Raw genomic sequence first — 18,004 nt, forward strand, 5'->3', positions numbered from 1 at the left:
TTTGTCCAACAAGATATGCTAATTTTAGTTTCTAGAAATAGTTATTTCCACCATGCTGATCCATTGGAGTGTGATAGATAACTAACGCTTATTTTATTAAACTCCATTGTTGCATGCACTGCATTATGCATTAAATATTTGATTTTCACTGTCTATGAAGATATAGCCTTGAATCTCATAAACTGTATGCATCTTTTGTTTTTCTTCAACTGCTACCAGTCTTTAAATACAGGTGATTTATGTCATTGTACTGTGTCTTGTAATTGCTACAAACAAATTTTCCCTTCGTAGATGACAAGGGCGAGGGGACAAAGATGACAAGTGCGAGGGGGTCTACTAAGCTATCTATTAAGACGGTCATACCAAGGATCATTTAGCTATTTGATTTTGAATTTAAGGACCCATTTAGGTATAATTAATATTTGTAAAAATTGTGATGAAATATTTCTATGGGCTAATATACTGCTATTAGCCCATAGAAACACATTGAATAACAGATAGTCAAAAAATAAATAATAAAAGGATGTTTGTTTAAAAGTGTCTGTCTTCTGAGAGATAGGTGGACACCTGCTCGTCAAACATCTCATTCCAAAATCATGGGCATTAATATGGAGTTGGTCCCCCCTTTGCTGCTATAACACCCTCCACTCCTCAGGGAAGGCTTTCCACTAGATGTTGGAACATTGCTGCGAGGACTTGCTTCCATTCAGCCACAAGAGCATTAGTGAGGTTGGGCAGGGATATTGGGCAATTAGGCGTGACCCGCAGTCAGCGTTCCAATTCATCCCAAAGGTGTTCGATGGGGTTGAGGTCAAGGGCTCTGTGCAGGCCAGTCAAGTCCTTCCACACTGATCTCAACAAACCATTTCTGTATGGACCTCGCTTTGTGCACGGGGGTATTGTCATGCTGAAACAGGAAGGGGCCTTCCCCAAACTGTTGCCAAAGTTGGAAGCACAGAATCATCTAGAATGTCAATGTATTATGTAGCGTTACAATTTCCCTTCACTGGAACTAAGGGGCCTAGCCTGAACCATGAAAAACAGCACCAGACCATTATTTCTCCCCAACCAAACTTTAGTGGGCACCATGCAGTCTGGCAGGTAGCGTTCTACTGGCATCCGCTAAACCCAGATTAGTCCGTGGGACTGCCAAATAGTGACGCGTGATTCATCACGCCAGAGAATGTGCTTCCACCGCTCTAGCGTCCAACGGCGCAGATTTTTACACAACTCCAGCCAACACTTGGCATTGCACGTGGTGATCTTAGGTTTGTGTGCGGCTGCTCGGCCATGGAAACTCATTTCATGAAGCTCCCGACGAACAGTTATTGTGCGGACGTTGCATCCAGAGGCAATTTGGAACTTGGTAGTGAGTGTTGCAACCGAGGGCCAGCAATTTTTTTATACATTTTTTGTGACGAACTGACTTGTTGGAAAGATGGCATCCTATGCCGGTGCCACGTTGAAAGTCAGAGCTCTTCAGTAAGGCTATTCTACTGCCAATGTTTGTCTATGGAGATTGCATGGCTGTGTGCTCGATTTTATACACCCGTCAGCAACGGATGTGGCTGAAATAGCCGAATCCCCTAATTTGAAGGGGCGTCCACATACTTTTCCACATACTTTTGTATATATAGTGTATAAGAAAGATCAGGAAATTATTTTTATTTAGTTTGACCCATATTTAACCAATTTCTTTTGGCACTAAACTTCTTCCATATTTACCTCCATAATTTTTAAAAACTAGTACCGGCTACCTTGAGACGAGTCAAATAACCAACATGTACGTGTTCGTGAGAGTCTCAGTGTGTAATCCCAAACTGTTCGGGCACTACAGACAGAGGTTGGCAGATCGACAATACCGACTTCGGAGCAAAATGGAGAACACCATCGTGTTCTTGAGTTTCATCTTTTCGTAGAGTGGTTTGGACGCTACAGAAGTTTTTGGGATGTCTCATGGTCTGACAAACACAGCTGTAGCTTGGCCACCTTCCACTGCAGAAGTTCACCACCGCGGATGCGGTGGATTGAGATAGATGCAGCCCATTCAAAAAACTTTTGAATGGTTTGATGAGGATTTTTTGATTATGCTAATTCGATTTCCACGGGTGTAGAGAATAGGTGCCATTTGGGATGCAGATACAGTATATTGAATTGAATGCTCACAGCGTTAGAGGCTGCGATGGCAGCGTCACCCGCCCTGTCCCCTCCACCGTTGAGCTCTCCTCTCTCCTTGCCGTCCTCCAGCTCTACCGACACGGCACCCGGACCCTTCTTCTTCTTCAGCTTGGCCAAGATGGAGGACTCCCTCTCTGGGAAGGGAGGCATCTCCTCCAGCACAGTGGCCTGAAGAGGGGGAAGGAGGGATGTGGTTACAGTTATGACAATGTGACTAAACCAGTCAGAGGTTAGAGTCCTGTCAGGCCTGTGACCGTAAAGCAATGTCCATGACCGTGGTTTAGGTTCACATTTGAAACACTGAACCGCATCTGAACACGGCAAGGTTATGTTGTTGCTGCTCTGTGGCCCACAGTCAAATCAAAATGTATTCTATAGTGTCTTCAGGAAGTATTCATAACTCTTGACTTTCTCCACATTTTGTTGTGTTACAGCAACATTTTTACAAAATGAATTAATAACAAAAAGCTGAAATGTCTTGAGTCAATAAGTATTCATACCCTTTGTTATGGCAAGTTCAGGAGTAAAAATGTGCTTAACAAGTCATAATAAATTGCATGGACCCACTCTGTGTCCAATAATAGTGTTTAACATTATTTTTGAATGACTACCTCATCTCTGTACCCTACACATGCAATTATCTGTAAGGTCCCTCAGATGAGCAGTGAATTTCAAACAGATTCAATCACAAAGACCAGGGAGGTTTTCCAATCCCTCGCAATGGCACCTATTGGTAGATGGTAACAATTTTAAAAAGAAGACATTAAATAAATGCATTCTGTTTGCAACAAGGCACTAAAAAAATACTGCAAAAATTAGGCAAGTCCATTAACTTTTTATACAGAATAGAAAGTGTTATTTTATGGGTATGTTTGTAATCATTAAGAATTGCAGAGCTTTTCAGGATAAAAAACAGAAACGGAATAGAGCTAAGCACAGGCAAAATCCAAGAGGAAAACCTGTTTGTCTGCTTTCCACCAGACAGGACTAAAACAAACCTAAAACACAATCTACTCTAGAGTTGCTTACCAAGAAGACCGTGAATGTTCCTGACCTAGTTACAGTTTTGACTTAAAATCTGTTTGAAAACCTATGACAAGACTTTAAAATGGCTGACTAGAAATGATAAACAATCAATTTGACAGAGCTTGAAGAACTTTGAAAATAATAAAATGGGCAAACACTGTACAATCCAGGAGTGCAAATATCTTAGAGACCTACCCAGAAAGGCTCACAGTTGTTATCGCTGCCAAAGGTGATTCTAAAATGTACTGACTCAGGGTTATGAATACTTATGTAAAATTGATCTTTCTGTATTTTATTTTATTATTTTCAATACATTTGAAAAGATATCTAAAAACATGTTTTCACATTGTCATTATGGGGTAGTGTGTAAAGAAAGAGAGAAAATCTATTTAATCCATTTTGAATTCAGGCTGTAACAACAAAATGCGAAATAAGTGAAGGGGTATGAATACTTTCCGAAGGCACTGTAAGTGCATTTAAAATGGCAACATACTTTACAGTAAACAATAAAAAATAAAGAAGTGAAAGAGATCAGTAAAATAACAAAAACACGCGCAGAGCTGCGGTAGCCTGACACCTCACACTAAATTCTTCCTCTGCTCTGTTGTTCGCTACAGAGAGTCTGAAACTGCTACCGTAGAAGTCGTTTGTATGACTTTAAAATGAAGGGTGTTGTACAACACAATTTAAAATCAGCGATTGGATAGTGTAACAAATCTAACCAGAGTAGCAAAGTTGATAACGACATCTTGTAGTCCGGCTCTGGCCCAACCCGTCAGTTTCTGGGAGCAATCAGAACGGTAAGAATGTGTTCACATTCTAGAAATCGTCGGGGAGAGTGGCAAATCCAGACTCATTGTGGAAAAGAAACGTCAGTTGGTCAGAGCGATGTGGATGGGTAGCCAGGCAAGAGCTGTGTGTGCAGTGATAACACTCCCTGGCACAGTCACATATACGACTCTCACATTGGAGACCAGGGTTCAATCCTCGTACCCACCCTTCCAATCTGTCACAAAGTGTCAGAACACCTACAAATATATAGATATCTTTTTTTTCCGATCAAAAACCCCAAAAGCTCACCAGGACGTCGGTGCTGGCGATGGAGGAGAGCTTGAGGTACTCCACGGCCCTCTGCTGCAGCTCCACGTCAGAGTTCCTGATCTGGCTGTCGGAGCGAAGCACCTCCTGGATGGTGGCCTTGGTCTCTGGGAACAGGTTGATGAACTTGATGTAGGCCGAGAGCAGCAGGGCGCGCGTGGGCACCGAACACAGGTGGAACTTAGAGTGGAGCAGGTTGAACTGGACCAGAGGGCTGGAGAGAGGGATGAGAAAGAGGGAGAAGAGAAAGAGAGGAGCGGTAAAGAGTTCAAATCATAGTGGGAAGAGAGGATGAGAATGGAGAGAAGGATGACAAAAAGGTAGAACCATAAAAAGAAATGAGAAAGATGGGGAAGAAAAACCTGATTAATACATCAGAAAATAAGAGCAACCGCATATTTGTGTGCGTCTCAGGTTGATGATGTCACTGGTGTTGGAGAGGACACAACTCACCTGGAGCGGGGGTCCCCGGCGATGAGGTTTCCAAACTCTCCCAGGATGTACCCCCCCACCTTCACCATGTTCTCATGACAGGCTGGGGCCTGCAGCGCCTGGAGAGGGGGAGGAGGGGGACAGTTAGAAATGTAAGTCATTTGAACAGATTTTATGATAGCCAAATGCTATGGGTCTTCAGAGCCGTGTTTATTAGGATCCAAACAGAAACAAATTACTCAAACAGGGAGGACTTTATTATTATTATTTTTGAATAGTTTTAAAAATGTTTTCACCGTAATGTATTCAACAAGGGAATATGATTGAGGAATTTCCAAGCTGAGACAAAAAGAGCACATTGGATCCAGACGTATCCGGCTTGGGGAACCCCTACCTCAAAGACAGTCTTGGCGGCGTAGCCCTGCACGTCGTCACGGTTGATGACAATCTGGATGACTCGGTACCACACCTCCTCACTGACGTAGTCCCCGGCAATGCGGATGAGGTTAAGGATGGTGTCAACATACCATGAGTAGTCCACCGCATACTTTTCTGCCAGGATGGCCACCTTCAACACCTGGGAGAGAAGGGAGCAGAGGTTACAACAGGAGTTCCCAAACTTTTTTGGCCTATGACCCCATTTTGATATCTGAAAATTCTTGCGGCCCCACCCATGTGATATTTTTAAGTACAACAGCCAAGTTGTAAGTTTTTATTTGGGGCTATGGCAGTCAATTGAAAAACATTCTAACGGTATTCGATTGTCTTCTCCACTCACCATCACATACTTTTAATGTGGAGCAGTCAATTGCAAATTAGTCTGACAAAATGTCTCTCATATCTCCACCACTAATGAGATGGGTGTGCTTGTTCAACGTCAAGGGGCGTGGTGCTTTCACATCGAACCTGGATTGATAATTGGTTTTAATGCAGACGAGAGCACTGAATCCAGCTTCACACAGATATGAGCTGGCGAAGGGTAGCCTACCTGAGTTTTATGGTGCTTTCAAGACAACCGGGAACTCAGAGCAGGACGTCAGTGATCTTTAGGTCGGAAAGTCAGAGCACTTGAAAGAGACACGAATTCCCGAGTTGGATGACCGTTCAAATCTATTTTTCCCCAGTCGGTGCGGATTTCTTTCCGAGTTCCCAGTTGTCTTGAACGAAACATAAGTCGGAAGTCTGTGATTTCCGAGTTCCCAGTTGTTTTGAACGCTGCATTAATGCTCAGAGGGAGACGGCAGGGTATTCCCTTTGAGTCAGGAACCAAAACCCCTCCTTAGTGACCCGTGAATGCGTTGTCTGCAGCACTCGGTCACATGACAGCTCGATCAGCTGTTCGATTTCACTAACCAGCATGTTAACTGAGCCAGGATCACAGTCAAACGGATTAGGATGTACCTCCATCCCAAAGTGCTCTTCCAAGCATTGGAGGTGAGCAATCATCACTCGTGTGGGACACTTACTCATGCTGTTTTCTGTTATTTTATTTTCATTACACAGGAAGTCAACCAAGTCTGTTTCTTTTACATCCATTGTGAATGACAACAGTTCCTCTCTCAATGCGAAAAATCTTTCCAACTCTCTCCCTCGATAACCACCAAGCCTTGGTGTGAAATAGAACATTGTCATGCTCTGATCCCATATCTCCACATAGTCTTGCGAACAGGCGTGCGTGCATTGAATGTGGTTTGACGTATTTCACAATCAAAGTTATCTGCTGCAGTACATCGGAGTTCTGTGCTCAGCTCTTTTTCCACCAGCTGCTATCTGTGTATCACACAATGCGTCCATATGGCAGAGGGAGACACATTCATAACTAGAGTGCAGAGGCCTGCCCCCTGTTCCCTGATAGATGGAGCCCCATCTGTGCACCATTCGATCCCATTTGGAATCTGTTTTTCGTCAATATAGCCACGCAGCACACTGAACTTGCAGTTTCATGCTTGGGAATTGTGAGACAGAAAAATATGTCCTTGTGAATAGCATCCCATGACATGTATAGCGAACAAAAGTCAATGCATGGGCATGTCAGCCCTCACAGCTAAAGTTCATTTGGAGAGCATAAGCTGGGTAGTTTGAGTCCTTTAGTCAGTTTCCTCTTGATTGCTAGCAATAACACTGTTAAATGAAGAATTCATGCTATCTGACAAAGGTATTGATGTGAGTTTCTGTGGCTCCCCACACACTGTTTTTACTATATTAATAGCGGACGGTATGTCAGTCTCTGCAATAGTATATGGTTTCATAGAGTGCCTAGCCATTCACGGTGGGAATAATTGAAGTGCAACGGTCAAGTGCTGCCTTTTCCTATGATCTAAGGGCCCTCTAGTTTAATTTGATCTTTTACATTCAAATAATTTTCATTTCGATTTTTAATATGAACCACATTACAATGATTTTGAGATACAAAGACGATACGATAATATATACCTACATATTTTTTTAAATTCTGGATTTGATAAATTCTCCCAGGACACCATTTTCATATCAGGCGACACACAGTTTGGGAACCGCTGGGTTACACACTCTTTAACGCAGACACAAACAGAGGCACTCAGAGGGGGAAAACATACAATACACACACACACACACACACACACACACACACACACACACACACACGCAGACGCGTACCATCTCCTCTCTGATGGAGTAGTCGGCTGTCTCCAGGTAGCTGAGCATCTCGGCAACGATCTGCTTGGCGTTGCTACGGTCACACATGGCGTAGAGCAGGTCAGCAGCCCTCTGGCGAACACTCACATCCCTTTCAGTCTGAAGAGAAAAAGGTATAAAATGTGTTACAAACACAAAGTACTTAAAACAAAGTGTTAATCAAAAAAGCAGTGTCTCATCTGAACAGTGTGTGTGTAGCGTGTGTTTGACAGAGACGGACCTTGAGTGCGTTGATGACGGTCTCGATGTGCGTCTTGACGGCCTCATGGGAGAACTCCGAGCTGGCCAGGGTACACATGCTCTCCAGAGCCAGGTAGCGCAGATTGGTCTCTCTGTGCTGCAGGAACTGACCTAGCTGGTTACAGGCACGCACCAGCAGGTTGGGCTCACTGGAGAGGGGGAGGTAGGAGGGAGAAAAAAAATGAGTAAGCCACACCATAATTGCCATTCTTTAGGTTTAGGATGAGAAAGAAAGAGACAGAGAGAGAGTAGAAAGAGGAATATACTCTCTCTCTGTGTGTGTGTGTGTGTGTGTGTGTGTGTGTGTGTGTGTGTGTGTGTGTGTGTGTGTGTGTAAAAGTATTCCACATTTTGTTGTATTACAGGATTGATAAAATATATTTCTCTCTCACCAATCTACTAACAAAACCCCATGAAATACAGTGTTAAATAAAGTAGTCAATACATGTTATTATCACCCTTGGCATCTGTTAGTTTTTCTTGTTAAGTCTAAGAGCTTTGCACACCTGGATTGTACAGAATTTGCACATTATTCTTTTTAAAGCTCTGTCAAGTTGGTTGTTGACCACTGCTTGAAAGCCATTTTCAAGACTTGCCATACATTTTCAAGCAGATTTAAGGAAAAACTGAAACAAGGCAACTCAGGAACATTCAATGGCGTTTTGGTAAGCAACTCCAGTATATATTTGGCCTTGTGTTTTAGGTTATTGTCCTGCTGAAAGGTGAATTTGTCTCCCAGTGTCTGTTGGAAAACTGAACCAGGTTTTCGCCTGTGCTAAGCTCTATTCCGTTTAGTTTTATCCCCCCCAAAACTCCTAGTCATTACCAATGACAAGCATACCCATAACATGATGCAGCCACCACCATGCTTGAAAATATGAAGAACAGTACTCAGTAACGTGTTGTGTTGGATTTGCCCCAAACATAACGCTTTGTATTCAGGATATAAAGTTAATTTCTTTGCTACATGTTTTTGAAGTTTTACTTTAGTGCCTTATTCCAAAACATGCAATATTTTTTTATTCTGTACATGTATCCTTTTCACTCTGTCAATTAGGTTAATAATTGACAAATTGAGTCAACAGAGTGAGTTCATGCAACTTATTATGTGACTTGTTAAGCACATTTTTACTCCTGAACTTATTTAGGCTTGCCATAACAAAGGGGTTAAATACTTATTGACTCAAGACATTTCATATTGTATTAACTTGTAAAAATGTGTAAAAACATAATTCCACTGGCATTATGAGGAATTGTGTGTAGGCCAGTGACACAATATCTACATTTAATCAATTTTATATTCAGGCTGTAACAACAAAATGTGGAAAAAGTCCAGGGCTGTGAATCCTTTCTGAATGCAATGTATATATACACCGAATGTACACAACATTAGGAACACCTTCCTAATATTGCGTTGCACCCCTTATTGCCCTCAGAACAGACTCGATTCGTTGGGGCATGGACTCTACAAGGTGTACACGGAGTATACAAAACATTAGAAACACCTGCTCTTTCCATGACAGAAACTGATCAGGTGAATCCAGGTGAAAGCTATGCTCCTTTGATGTCACCTGTTAATTTACATTGATTTGAAATCAATTTAAGGAAGTAGACAGGTTAAAGAAGGATTATTAAGCCTTGAGACAATTCAGACATGGATTGTGTGCCATTTGGAGGGTGAATGGGCAACTGGGTATGGTAGTAGGTGCCTCCCGAGTGGCACAGTGGTCTAAGGTACTGCATGGCAGTGTTAGCTGTGCCACTAGAGATTCTGGGTTCGAGTCCAGGCTCCGTCTCAGCCGACCTCGACCGGGAGACCCATGGGGTGGCGCACAATTGGCCAAGCCTCGTCCGGGTTAGGGGACGGTTTGGCTGGCAGGGATGTCCATGTCCCATCGCGCAATAGCGACTACTGTGGCGGGCCGGGCGTAGTGCACGCTGACACAGTCGCCAGGTGCACGGTGCGGCTGGCTTCCGGGTTAAGTGGGCATTGTGTCAAGAAGCAGTGTGGCTTGTTTGGGTTGTGTTTCGGAGGACGCACGGCTCTCAAACTTCGCCTCTCTCTCAAGTCCGTACGAGAGTTGCAGCGATGAGACAAGACTAACTATCAATTGGATACCACGAAATTGGGGAGAAAAAGGGGTAAAAGTAACCACAAAAAAAATAATAACTGCCACACTGCTGGGTTTTTCACGCTCATGTCCAACACCTAAAGGACAACCAGCCAACTTGACACAACTGTGGGAAGCGTTGGAGTCAACATGGGCCAGCAACCCTGTGGAATGCTTTCGACACCTTGTAGAGTCCATGCCTTAAAGCACAGGTGTCAAACTCATTCCACGGGGGGCCGAGTGTCTGCGGGTTTTCGCTCCTCCCTTGTACTTGATTGATGAATTAACATCACTAATTAGTTAGGAACTCCCCACACCTGGTTGTCTAGGGCTTTATTGAAAGGAAAAACCAAAAACCTGCAGACACTAGGCCCTCCGTGGAATGAGTTTGACACCCCTGCCTTAAAGGCTGTTCTGAGTGCAACTCAATATTAGGAAGGTGTTCCAAATGTTTGGTATACTCAGTGTTGATATGCACATACTGAACAAAAATATAAATACAACATGTAAAGTATTGGTCCATGTTTCATGAGCTGAAAGATCCCAGACATTTTCCATATGCACTAAAAGCTTATTTCTCTCAAATGTTGTACACAAATTTGTTTACATCCCTATTAATGAGCATTTCTACTTTGACAAGATAATCCATCCACCTGACTGGTGTGGCATATCAAGAAGCTGATTAAACAGCATGACCATTACACAGGTGCATCTTGTGCTGGGGAGACTAAAAGGCCCCTAAAATGTGCAGCTTTGTCACACAATAATGCCACAAAATGTCTGAAGTTGAGGGAGCGTGCAATTGGCATGCTGACTGCAGGAATATCCACAAGAGCTGTTGCCAGAGAACTTAATGTAAATTTCTCTACCATAAGCCGCCTCCGTCATTTTACACAATTTGGCAGAACGTCCAACCGGCCTCACAATAGCAGAACACGTGTAACCACGTCGAGTAGGCAAAATGTTTGCTGATGTACACTTTGTGAACAGAGTGCCCCATGATGGCAGTGGGGTTATGGTATGGGCAGGCATAAGCTACAGACAATGAACACAATTGCATTTTATCAATGTCAATTTGAATACACAGAGATACCATGACAAGAACCTGAGACCCATTGTCGTGCCATTCATCCGCTGCCATCACCTCTTTTTTCAGCATGATAATGCACAGCCCGATGTTGCAAGGCTCTGTACACAATTTTTGGAAGCTGAAAATGTCCCAGTTCTGCCATGGCCTGCATACTCAGACATGTCACCCATTGAGCATATTTGGGATGCTCTGGATAGACCCGCCAATATACAACAACTTCGCACAGTCATTGAAGAGGAGTGGGACAACATTCCACAAGCGACAATCAACAGCCTGATCAACTCTACACGAAGGAGATAAGTCGCGCTGCATGAGGCAAATGGTGGTCACACCCAATAGGGACTGGTTTTCTGATCCCCACCCTTTCCTTTTTTTTTTTTAAAGGTATCCGTGACCAACAGATGCATATCTGTATTCCCAGTCATGTGAAATCCATAGATTAGGGCCTAATGAATTTATTTACATTTTCTGATTTCCTTACATGAACTGTAACTGATTAAAATCTTTGAAATTGTTGCATGTTGCGTTTAAATTTTTGTTTAGTGTATATGAGAGAGAGAAATATACAGATACTGAAAAAGGGAGAGAAAAAGACAGAGCGGGAAGAAGAAAGACACCTAGAGTGACAGACAGCCTCCTCACCTGTCGTAGTGGATGATGAGTGAGATAGCCTCGAACAGGATGGCGTTCTTGGCGTTGGAGTGCTGCACCTTTTTGGACTTGGGTGGTTCCTGGGCCTTGTTCAGGATGGTCTCCAGACACTCCACCAGGCGGCCCTTCACGGCGCCATCCTCTGGCGGGGGGTAGCACTGCAGCAAGCGCAGCAGTTTACAGGAGAGCCACGGGGCCGGGACAAAGTAGTAGGTGTAGTCCTGCAGGTCAGTGGAGGCTGACGACACAATCTGGAGGAGATAGGGAGGAGATGGGTTGAAATCCAGGTGTTAGAGACAGTGAGGCAAAGGGAGGATGGATCGCTGGACTGACATACATGATTTTATAGGTATGCATGCACACGTGCGCAGACACACACACACACCCTGCTCAGACGAGAAACAGCCAGGGACACACAGGTTTTGAACTCATCTGGGTTCTTCGAGCTGAGACAGGTGATGAGGGAGATGGCTGCCGTGACAACACCCTGCGAGAGACAGACACAAGCTCATCATCAGAAACAACAGTAACACCTAAAAGGCATAAACCTCAACCTTACAGTCTCAATGAAGTCAGTAGTTACGTTCCAATATCCATACCAGCATACCACTTAAAATACATATCCAATGCATTGCTTCATACTAAGAAAGCACCCTTAGAGGGGATGTCAGCAAACGGATGCATTGGGTTTTCAGGGGAAATGGAAAAGAGCCTGTAACGCAACTCCCGCTTTTGGACATTAACAAGGCGACACTCCATCTTATCTCCTCCACATTTTCTGGATTGTTTGAACAGTGCAGAAGAACCTCCCCTGACATAAAAAAAATTCTCATCAAGACCAGTATCTGAGGCATCTATTTTCAGGCATTTATGCCTGCTATGTTAGGTTACTCTGGCTGCGTTAAGACAGGAAGCCCAATTCTTCTTTTTTTCAGTAAATGTTCTTTTGACCAATCAGATCAGCTCTGTAAAAGATCTGATGTGATTGGTAAAAAAAATTGTAATTAGTGGAGGGAAAAAATCTGAATTGGGCTGCCTGTGTAAACACATTCTAGACTAGTGTGTATATTGTAACAGAGCTATTTAGCTAGCACACCTATTGGCCTGGAAGAGAAATGCACTAGCACACCTGATTCAACCTGATAAATCAGGGGTGTATTCCTTAGTGTAGCAAACCGCTTTGCAATGGAAAACATTTTGAAAGGAAAGCAAATGTTTCTAATTAGAAAATTCAGTTTAGTCGCTCCCCGTCTTCATTGTTTGCTTCCTAGTGAATACACCCCAGGTGTGCTAGTGTTGGGCTGGAGCAGAAATGTATGGCCTGTCTCTCACCATGTGCTGGTCGTTGAGGAGGTGCACCACCCGGGAGGTCCACTCCCCCATCAGAACCAGGTCTGGGGAGGCCTTGTACAGACGCAGAAGACACAGGGCAGCAGACTGCTTCACACTGTCCATGGTGTCCCTGGCAATCACATCACAAACAACACAATGCTCACTATAAAGTACTACCAGTCTCCAACATCTCTGGTCCTGGAAAGATATTGTTGGTACTGCAGTTTTTGTCTAATCATGCTGTTATAGCATATTAATACAAAGAAAATCATGTCCTCTCCGTGTCCTCAGTCCCCCTCCCCCATTTGCTTCTCCTGTCTCCTCACCCTCCCTTCCACTACCCTCCTCTCCTTATCCCCTTCTCCATCCCCTCCATTCTTACCCAGCCACCAGAATGCGGGGTATCTCTCCAGCGAAGGCCTCGGCCATCTCGCGGCTGCCCACGTTGGCGATGCAGTGTAGGGCCAGGCACATGAAGGTGGGGTTGCGGCTAGACAGGTCGTTCTTGATGGCGTTGTTGATGAGGCGGATCAACTCGCTGTTGCTGTTTACCAGCACCGAGATGAACAGGTATCCCTGGGAGGGGAGCGAGAGAGGGAAGAGAGAGATCAGTCAATCGTATTTTATTTGTATAACCTTTTTACAACAACATTTGACACAAAGTGGTTCACAGTAACCCGACAAGCAGCAGCACAGTGGCAAGTAAAAGGTTACTCTAGACGTGTTAATGTGTTAATTCCTAAAAAGGAAAAAGCCTTGAGAGGAACCAGTAGAGAATGATGGCAGGACGCCTTGTGCAGGGTTCATAACCTCCCTGCTGTTCGTCTGTGTCCTAAATGGCACCCTATACCCTTACGGGTCCTGGTCAAAAGTAGTACACTCTATAGGGACACATTTGAGACACACTTTCATGTGGCTGAGACTCAGAGAGACGGAGTAGGCCATCATTACGATGCAGTCTCACCACCTGAACCGTGGCTGCCTGCCACTTCCTCTGACATCATATTCCTTCCATAGCACACTCATTCCCTTATACAGTGTATTCGGAATGTATTCAGACCGCTTTACTTTTTCCACACTTTGTTACGTTACAGCCCTATTCTAAAATGGATTTAAAAAAAGAAATCCTCAGCAATCTACACACAATACCCATAATGACAAAGTGAAAAACAGTTTGTTTCTTTTTCACTCTCCTGGATGCAGGTGTAGATGTGTCAAAGTCTACCATACGTAGAAGACTACACCAGCAGGACTACAGAGGGTACACTACAAGATGCAATCCACTGATAAGCCTGAAGAACAGAAAGGTGAGATTACAGTTTGCTAAATAGCACCTAAAAAATAGCCCCAAGAGTTCTGGAAAAAAAGAATTGTGGACAGATGAGACAAATATTAACATGTACCAGAGTGATGGAAGGAGGAAAGTGTGGAGAAAAAAAAAGACATGCCCATGATCCAAAGCATACCACCTCATCTGTGAAACATGATGGAGGGGGTGTTATGGCTTGGGCCTGTATGGCTGCCAGTGGAGCAGGCTCACTTGTCTTCATCGATGATGTGACTGCAGACAGAAGTAGAACAATGAATTCTGAAGTCTAGAGAAATATTTTATCTGCTCAGATAAAACCAAATGCCTCCAAACTCATTGGACGGCACTTCATCATGCAACAAGACAATGACCCTAAACAAACTGCTTGAGCAACGAAGGGGTTTTTGATGGCCAAAAAGTGGAAAATCCTTGACTGGCCGAGTCAATCACCGGATCTGAATCCAATTGAACATGCATTTTACATGCTGAAGAGGATATTGAAGGCAATAAGTCCCCGAAACAAGAAGGAACTAAAGATGGCTGCATTACAGGCCTGGCAGAGCATCACCAGGGAAGATACCCAGCGTCTGGTGATGTCGATGCATCGCAGACTTCAAGCAGTCATTGCATGCAAAGGATATGCGACCAAATATTAACAATGATTACTTTATTCTACATTATGGTAAACTGTCCAGTGTTTTTATATACCCGAAAATGGGGGGGGACTATGTACAAAAGCTTCTATAATTTCTAAACGGTTCATCCGATATGTATGAAAATACCCTCAAATTAAAGCCGACAGTCTGCACTTCACCCTCATTGTCATTGTATCCTTTCAAACTCAAAAGTGATAGAGTACAGAACCAAAATAACAAAAAAATGTTCACTGTCCAATGAATTATGGTGCTCACTGTATGTATTCACCCCCTTTGCTATGATCTCAAGGCGGTGAATACTTTCGCAAGCTACATGACTATTTGCATTGTGCCCCCCCAACCCCTCTTTTACACTGCTGCTACTCTCTGTTTATCATATGTGCATAGTCACTTTAACCATACCTACGTGTACATACTATCTCAACTAACCCGACTAACCGGTGCCTGTATATAGCCTCGCTACTGGGTGTCTGCGGAAAGCTGAGTATCTTGGCTATTGATCGGTGCCTTGATCGGTGAACCACCTCTTCCTTCACGTCATTTCCGGTCACAACTTGTAGACTTGTTTACGTGCTGCTGTGCGTTTTGTTGCTAACCTTACTTTGCTACCTGACAACTTTACATATTTTACTTTTTAATTACCGTTTATAATTTTTGGTTTTTCCCTCACTCTACTTTTTTCCCATTCAACTTTTTCACTCCGGACTCGGTTCGTCAGGACCTCCACCCGCCGAAGCTAAGTAGTAACATTAACATGATGCCTTCTAATTGCAGTCGCTGTACTCATAATATACAGGAGAACGATCGCCTTACGGCAAAGATAGCTGTGCTGCAAGCCCAGCTTCAGACGCAATCGTTAGGCAAGGGTAATTTCAGTGTAGGAAAGGATGAAACAGCATCTGCGCAACCAGCAAGTACAGACAGTAGTATAAATCCCTTCGCACAGTCCCCGCAGCCGGACAACTTTCTCATGGTTTCTGGAGGGAAATGCTGTAGGAATGCTCAACCGGTGTACCTCATTCAGCCGACAGAAACTTTCAACCGGTTTTCCCCATTAAGCAGCGAGTCGGAGTCAGAGGCCGAGACTTCTCTGGTCTCTACTCCTCCCGTTACGGGGTCTGAGACGCCAAAGCCTCCCACCATTAGCTCTGACAAATTGAAAACCCTAGTCATTGGCGACTCCATTACCCGCAGTATTAGACTTAAAACGAATCATGCAGCGATCATACACTGTTTACCAGGGGGCAGGGATACCGACGTTAAGACTGATCTGAAGATGGTGCTGGCTAAACCCAAAACTGGCGAGTGTAGAGATATTGTTATCCACGTCGGCACCAACAATGTTAGGATGAAACAGTCAAAGGTCACCAAGCGCAACATATCTTCAACGTGTAAATCAGCTAGAAAGATGTGTCGGCATCGAGTAATTGTCTCTGGCCCCCTCCCAGTTAGGGGGAGTGATGAGCTCTACAGCAGAGTCTACAAGCGAGTCATCGCTGGTTGAAAACTGTTTTCTGCCCTCCCAAAAGATAGAATTTGTAGATAATTGGCCCTCTTTCTGGGACACATCCACAAACAGGACCAAGCCTGGCCTGTTGAGGAATGACAGACTCCATCCTAGCTGGAGGGGTGCTCTCATCTACGAACATAGACAGGGCTCTAACTCCCCTAGCTCCACAATGAGATAGGGTGCAGGCCAGGCTGTTAGCCAGCCTGCCAGCTTAGTGGAGTCTGCCACTAGCACAGTCAGTGTAGTCAGCTCAGCTATCCAATTGAGACAGTATCTGTGCCTCGACCTAGGTTGGGCAAAACTAAACATGGCGGTGTTCGCCTTAGCAATCTCACTGGAATAAAGACCTCCTCCATTCCTGCCATTATTGAAAGAGATTGTGATACCTCACATCTCAAAATAGGGCTACTTAATGTTAGATCCCTCACTTCCAAGGCAGTTTAGTCAATGAACTAATCACTGATCATAATCTTTATGTGATTGGCCTGACTGAAACATGGCTTAAGCCTGATGAATTTACTGTTTTAAATGAGGCCACCGCCTGGTTACACTAGTGACCATATCCCCTGCGCATTCCGCAAAGGTGGAGGTGTTGCTAACATTTATGATAGCAAATTTCAATTTACAAAAAATTAACGTTTTCGTCTTTTGAGCTTCTAGTCATGAAATCTATGCAGCCTACTCAATCACTTTTTTATAGCTACTGTTTACAGGCCTCCTGGGCCATATACAGCGTTCCTCACTGAGATCCCATCGGACCTTGTAGTCATGGCAGATAATATAAATTTTTTGGGTGACTATAATATTCACATGGAAAGTCCACAGACCCACTCCAAAAGGCTCCAAAAGGCTTTCGGAGCATCATCGACTCAGTCTCTCCGGACGTACTCCTGCCACAGTCATACTGGAACTAGTTACGTGGAATAAATGTTTGTGGATTTTAATCTTTTTTCTCATAATCCTGGACTATCGGACCACCATCTTTATCGTTTGCGATCGCAACAAATCATCTGCTCAGACTCCAACCAAGGATCATCAAAAGTCGTGCTATAAATTCTCGGACAACCCAAAGATTCCTAGATGCCCTTCCATACTCCCTCCGCCTACCCAAGGACATCAGAGTACAAAAATCAGTTAACCACTAACTGAGGAACTCAATTTAACCTTGCACAATACCCTAGATGCAGTCGCACCCCTAAAAACCAAAAACATTGTCATAAGAAACTAGCTCCCTGGTATACAGAAAAATAACCCAAGCTCTGAAGATAGCTTCCAAAATATTAGAACGGAAATGCGCCACACCAAACTGGAAGTCATCCGACTAGCTTGGAAAGACCGACCTAGGATCAAGAGAGACATTCAAGTGTTTTAGTACTTATATCTCTTGAACAATTATGAAAATAATCATGGCCTCTTAACTTCAAGCTGCATACTGGACCCTATCCAACTAAACTACTGAAAGAGCTACTTCCTGTGCTTGGCCCTCCCATGTTGAACATAATAAAAGTCTCTCTATCCACCGGATGTGTACAACTCATAAAAGTTGCAGTAATAAAGCATCTTGAAAAAGCCAAACCATGACCCAGAAATAACACTGCTCAAAAAAATAAAGGAACACTTAAACAACACAATGTAACTCCAAGTCAATCACACTTCTGTGAAATCAACTGTCCACTTAGAAGCAACACTGATTGA

At 43.8% G+C, this 18,004-nt stretch overlaps 1 protein-coding gene across 1 annotated transcript in view; it reads right to left on the reverse strand.

Annotated features, from left to right (window-relative positions):
• Positions 1-18,004, reverse strand: part of LOC111971483 (AP-2 complex subunit alpha-1) — a 45,474-nt gene that overhangs the window by 12,544 nt on the left and 14,926 nt on the right. The window contains 10 exon segments of the mRNA XM_023998277.2: positions 2,167-2,346; positions 4,285-4,516; positions 4,756-4,853; positions 5,129-5,311; positions 7,372-7,509; positions 7,631-7,799; positions 11,494-11,753; positions 11,888-11,989; positions 12,835-12,964; positions 13,217-13,410. Of these exon segments, the coding sequence (XP_023854045.2) occupies positions 2,167-2,346; positions 4,285-4,516; positions 4,756-4,853; positions 5,129-5,311; positions 7,372-7,509; positions 7,631-7,799; positions 11,494-11,753; positions 11,888-11,989; positions 12,835-12,964; positions 13,217-13,410 (1,686 nt within the window).

The sequence above is a fragment of the Salvelinus sp. IW2-2015 genome, linkage group LG13 (genome assembly GCF_002910315.2).
Source record: "Salvelinus sp. IW2-2015 linkage group LG13, ASM291031v2, whole genome shotgun sequence".
NCBI lineage: Eukaryota > Metazoa > Chordata > Actinopteri > Salmoniformes > Salmonidae > Salvelinus > Salvelinus sp. IW2-2015.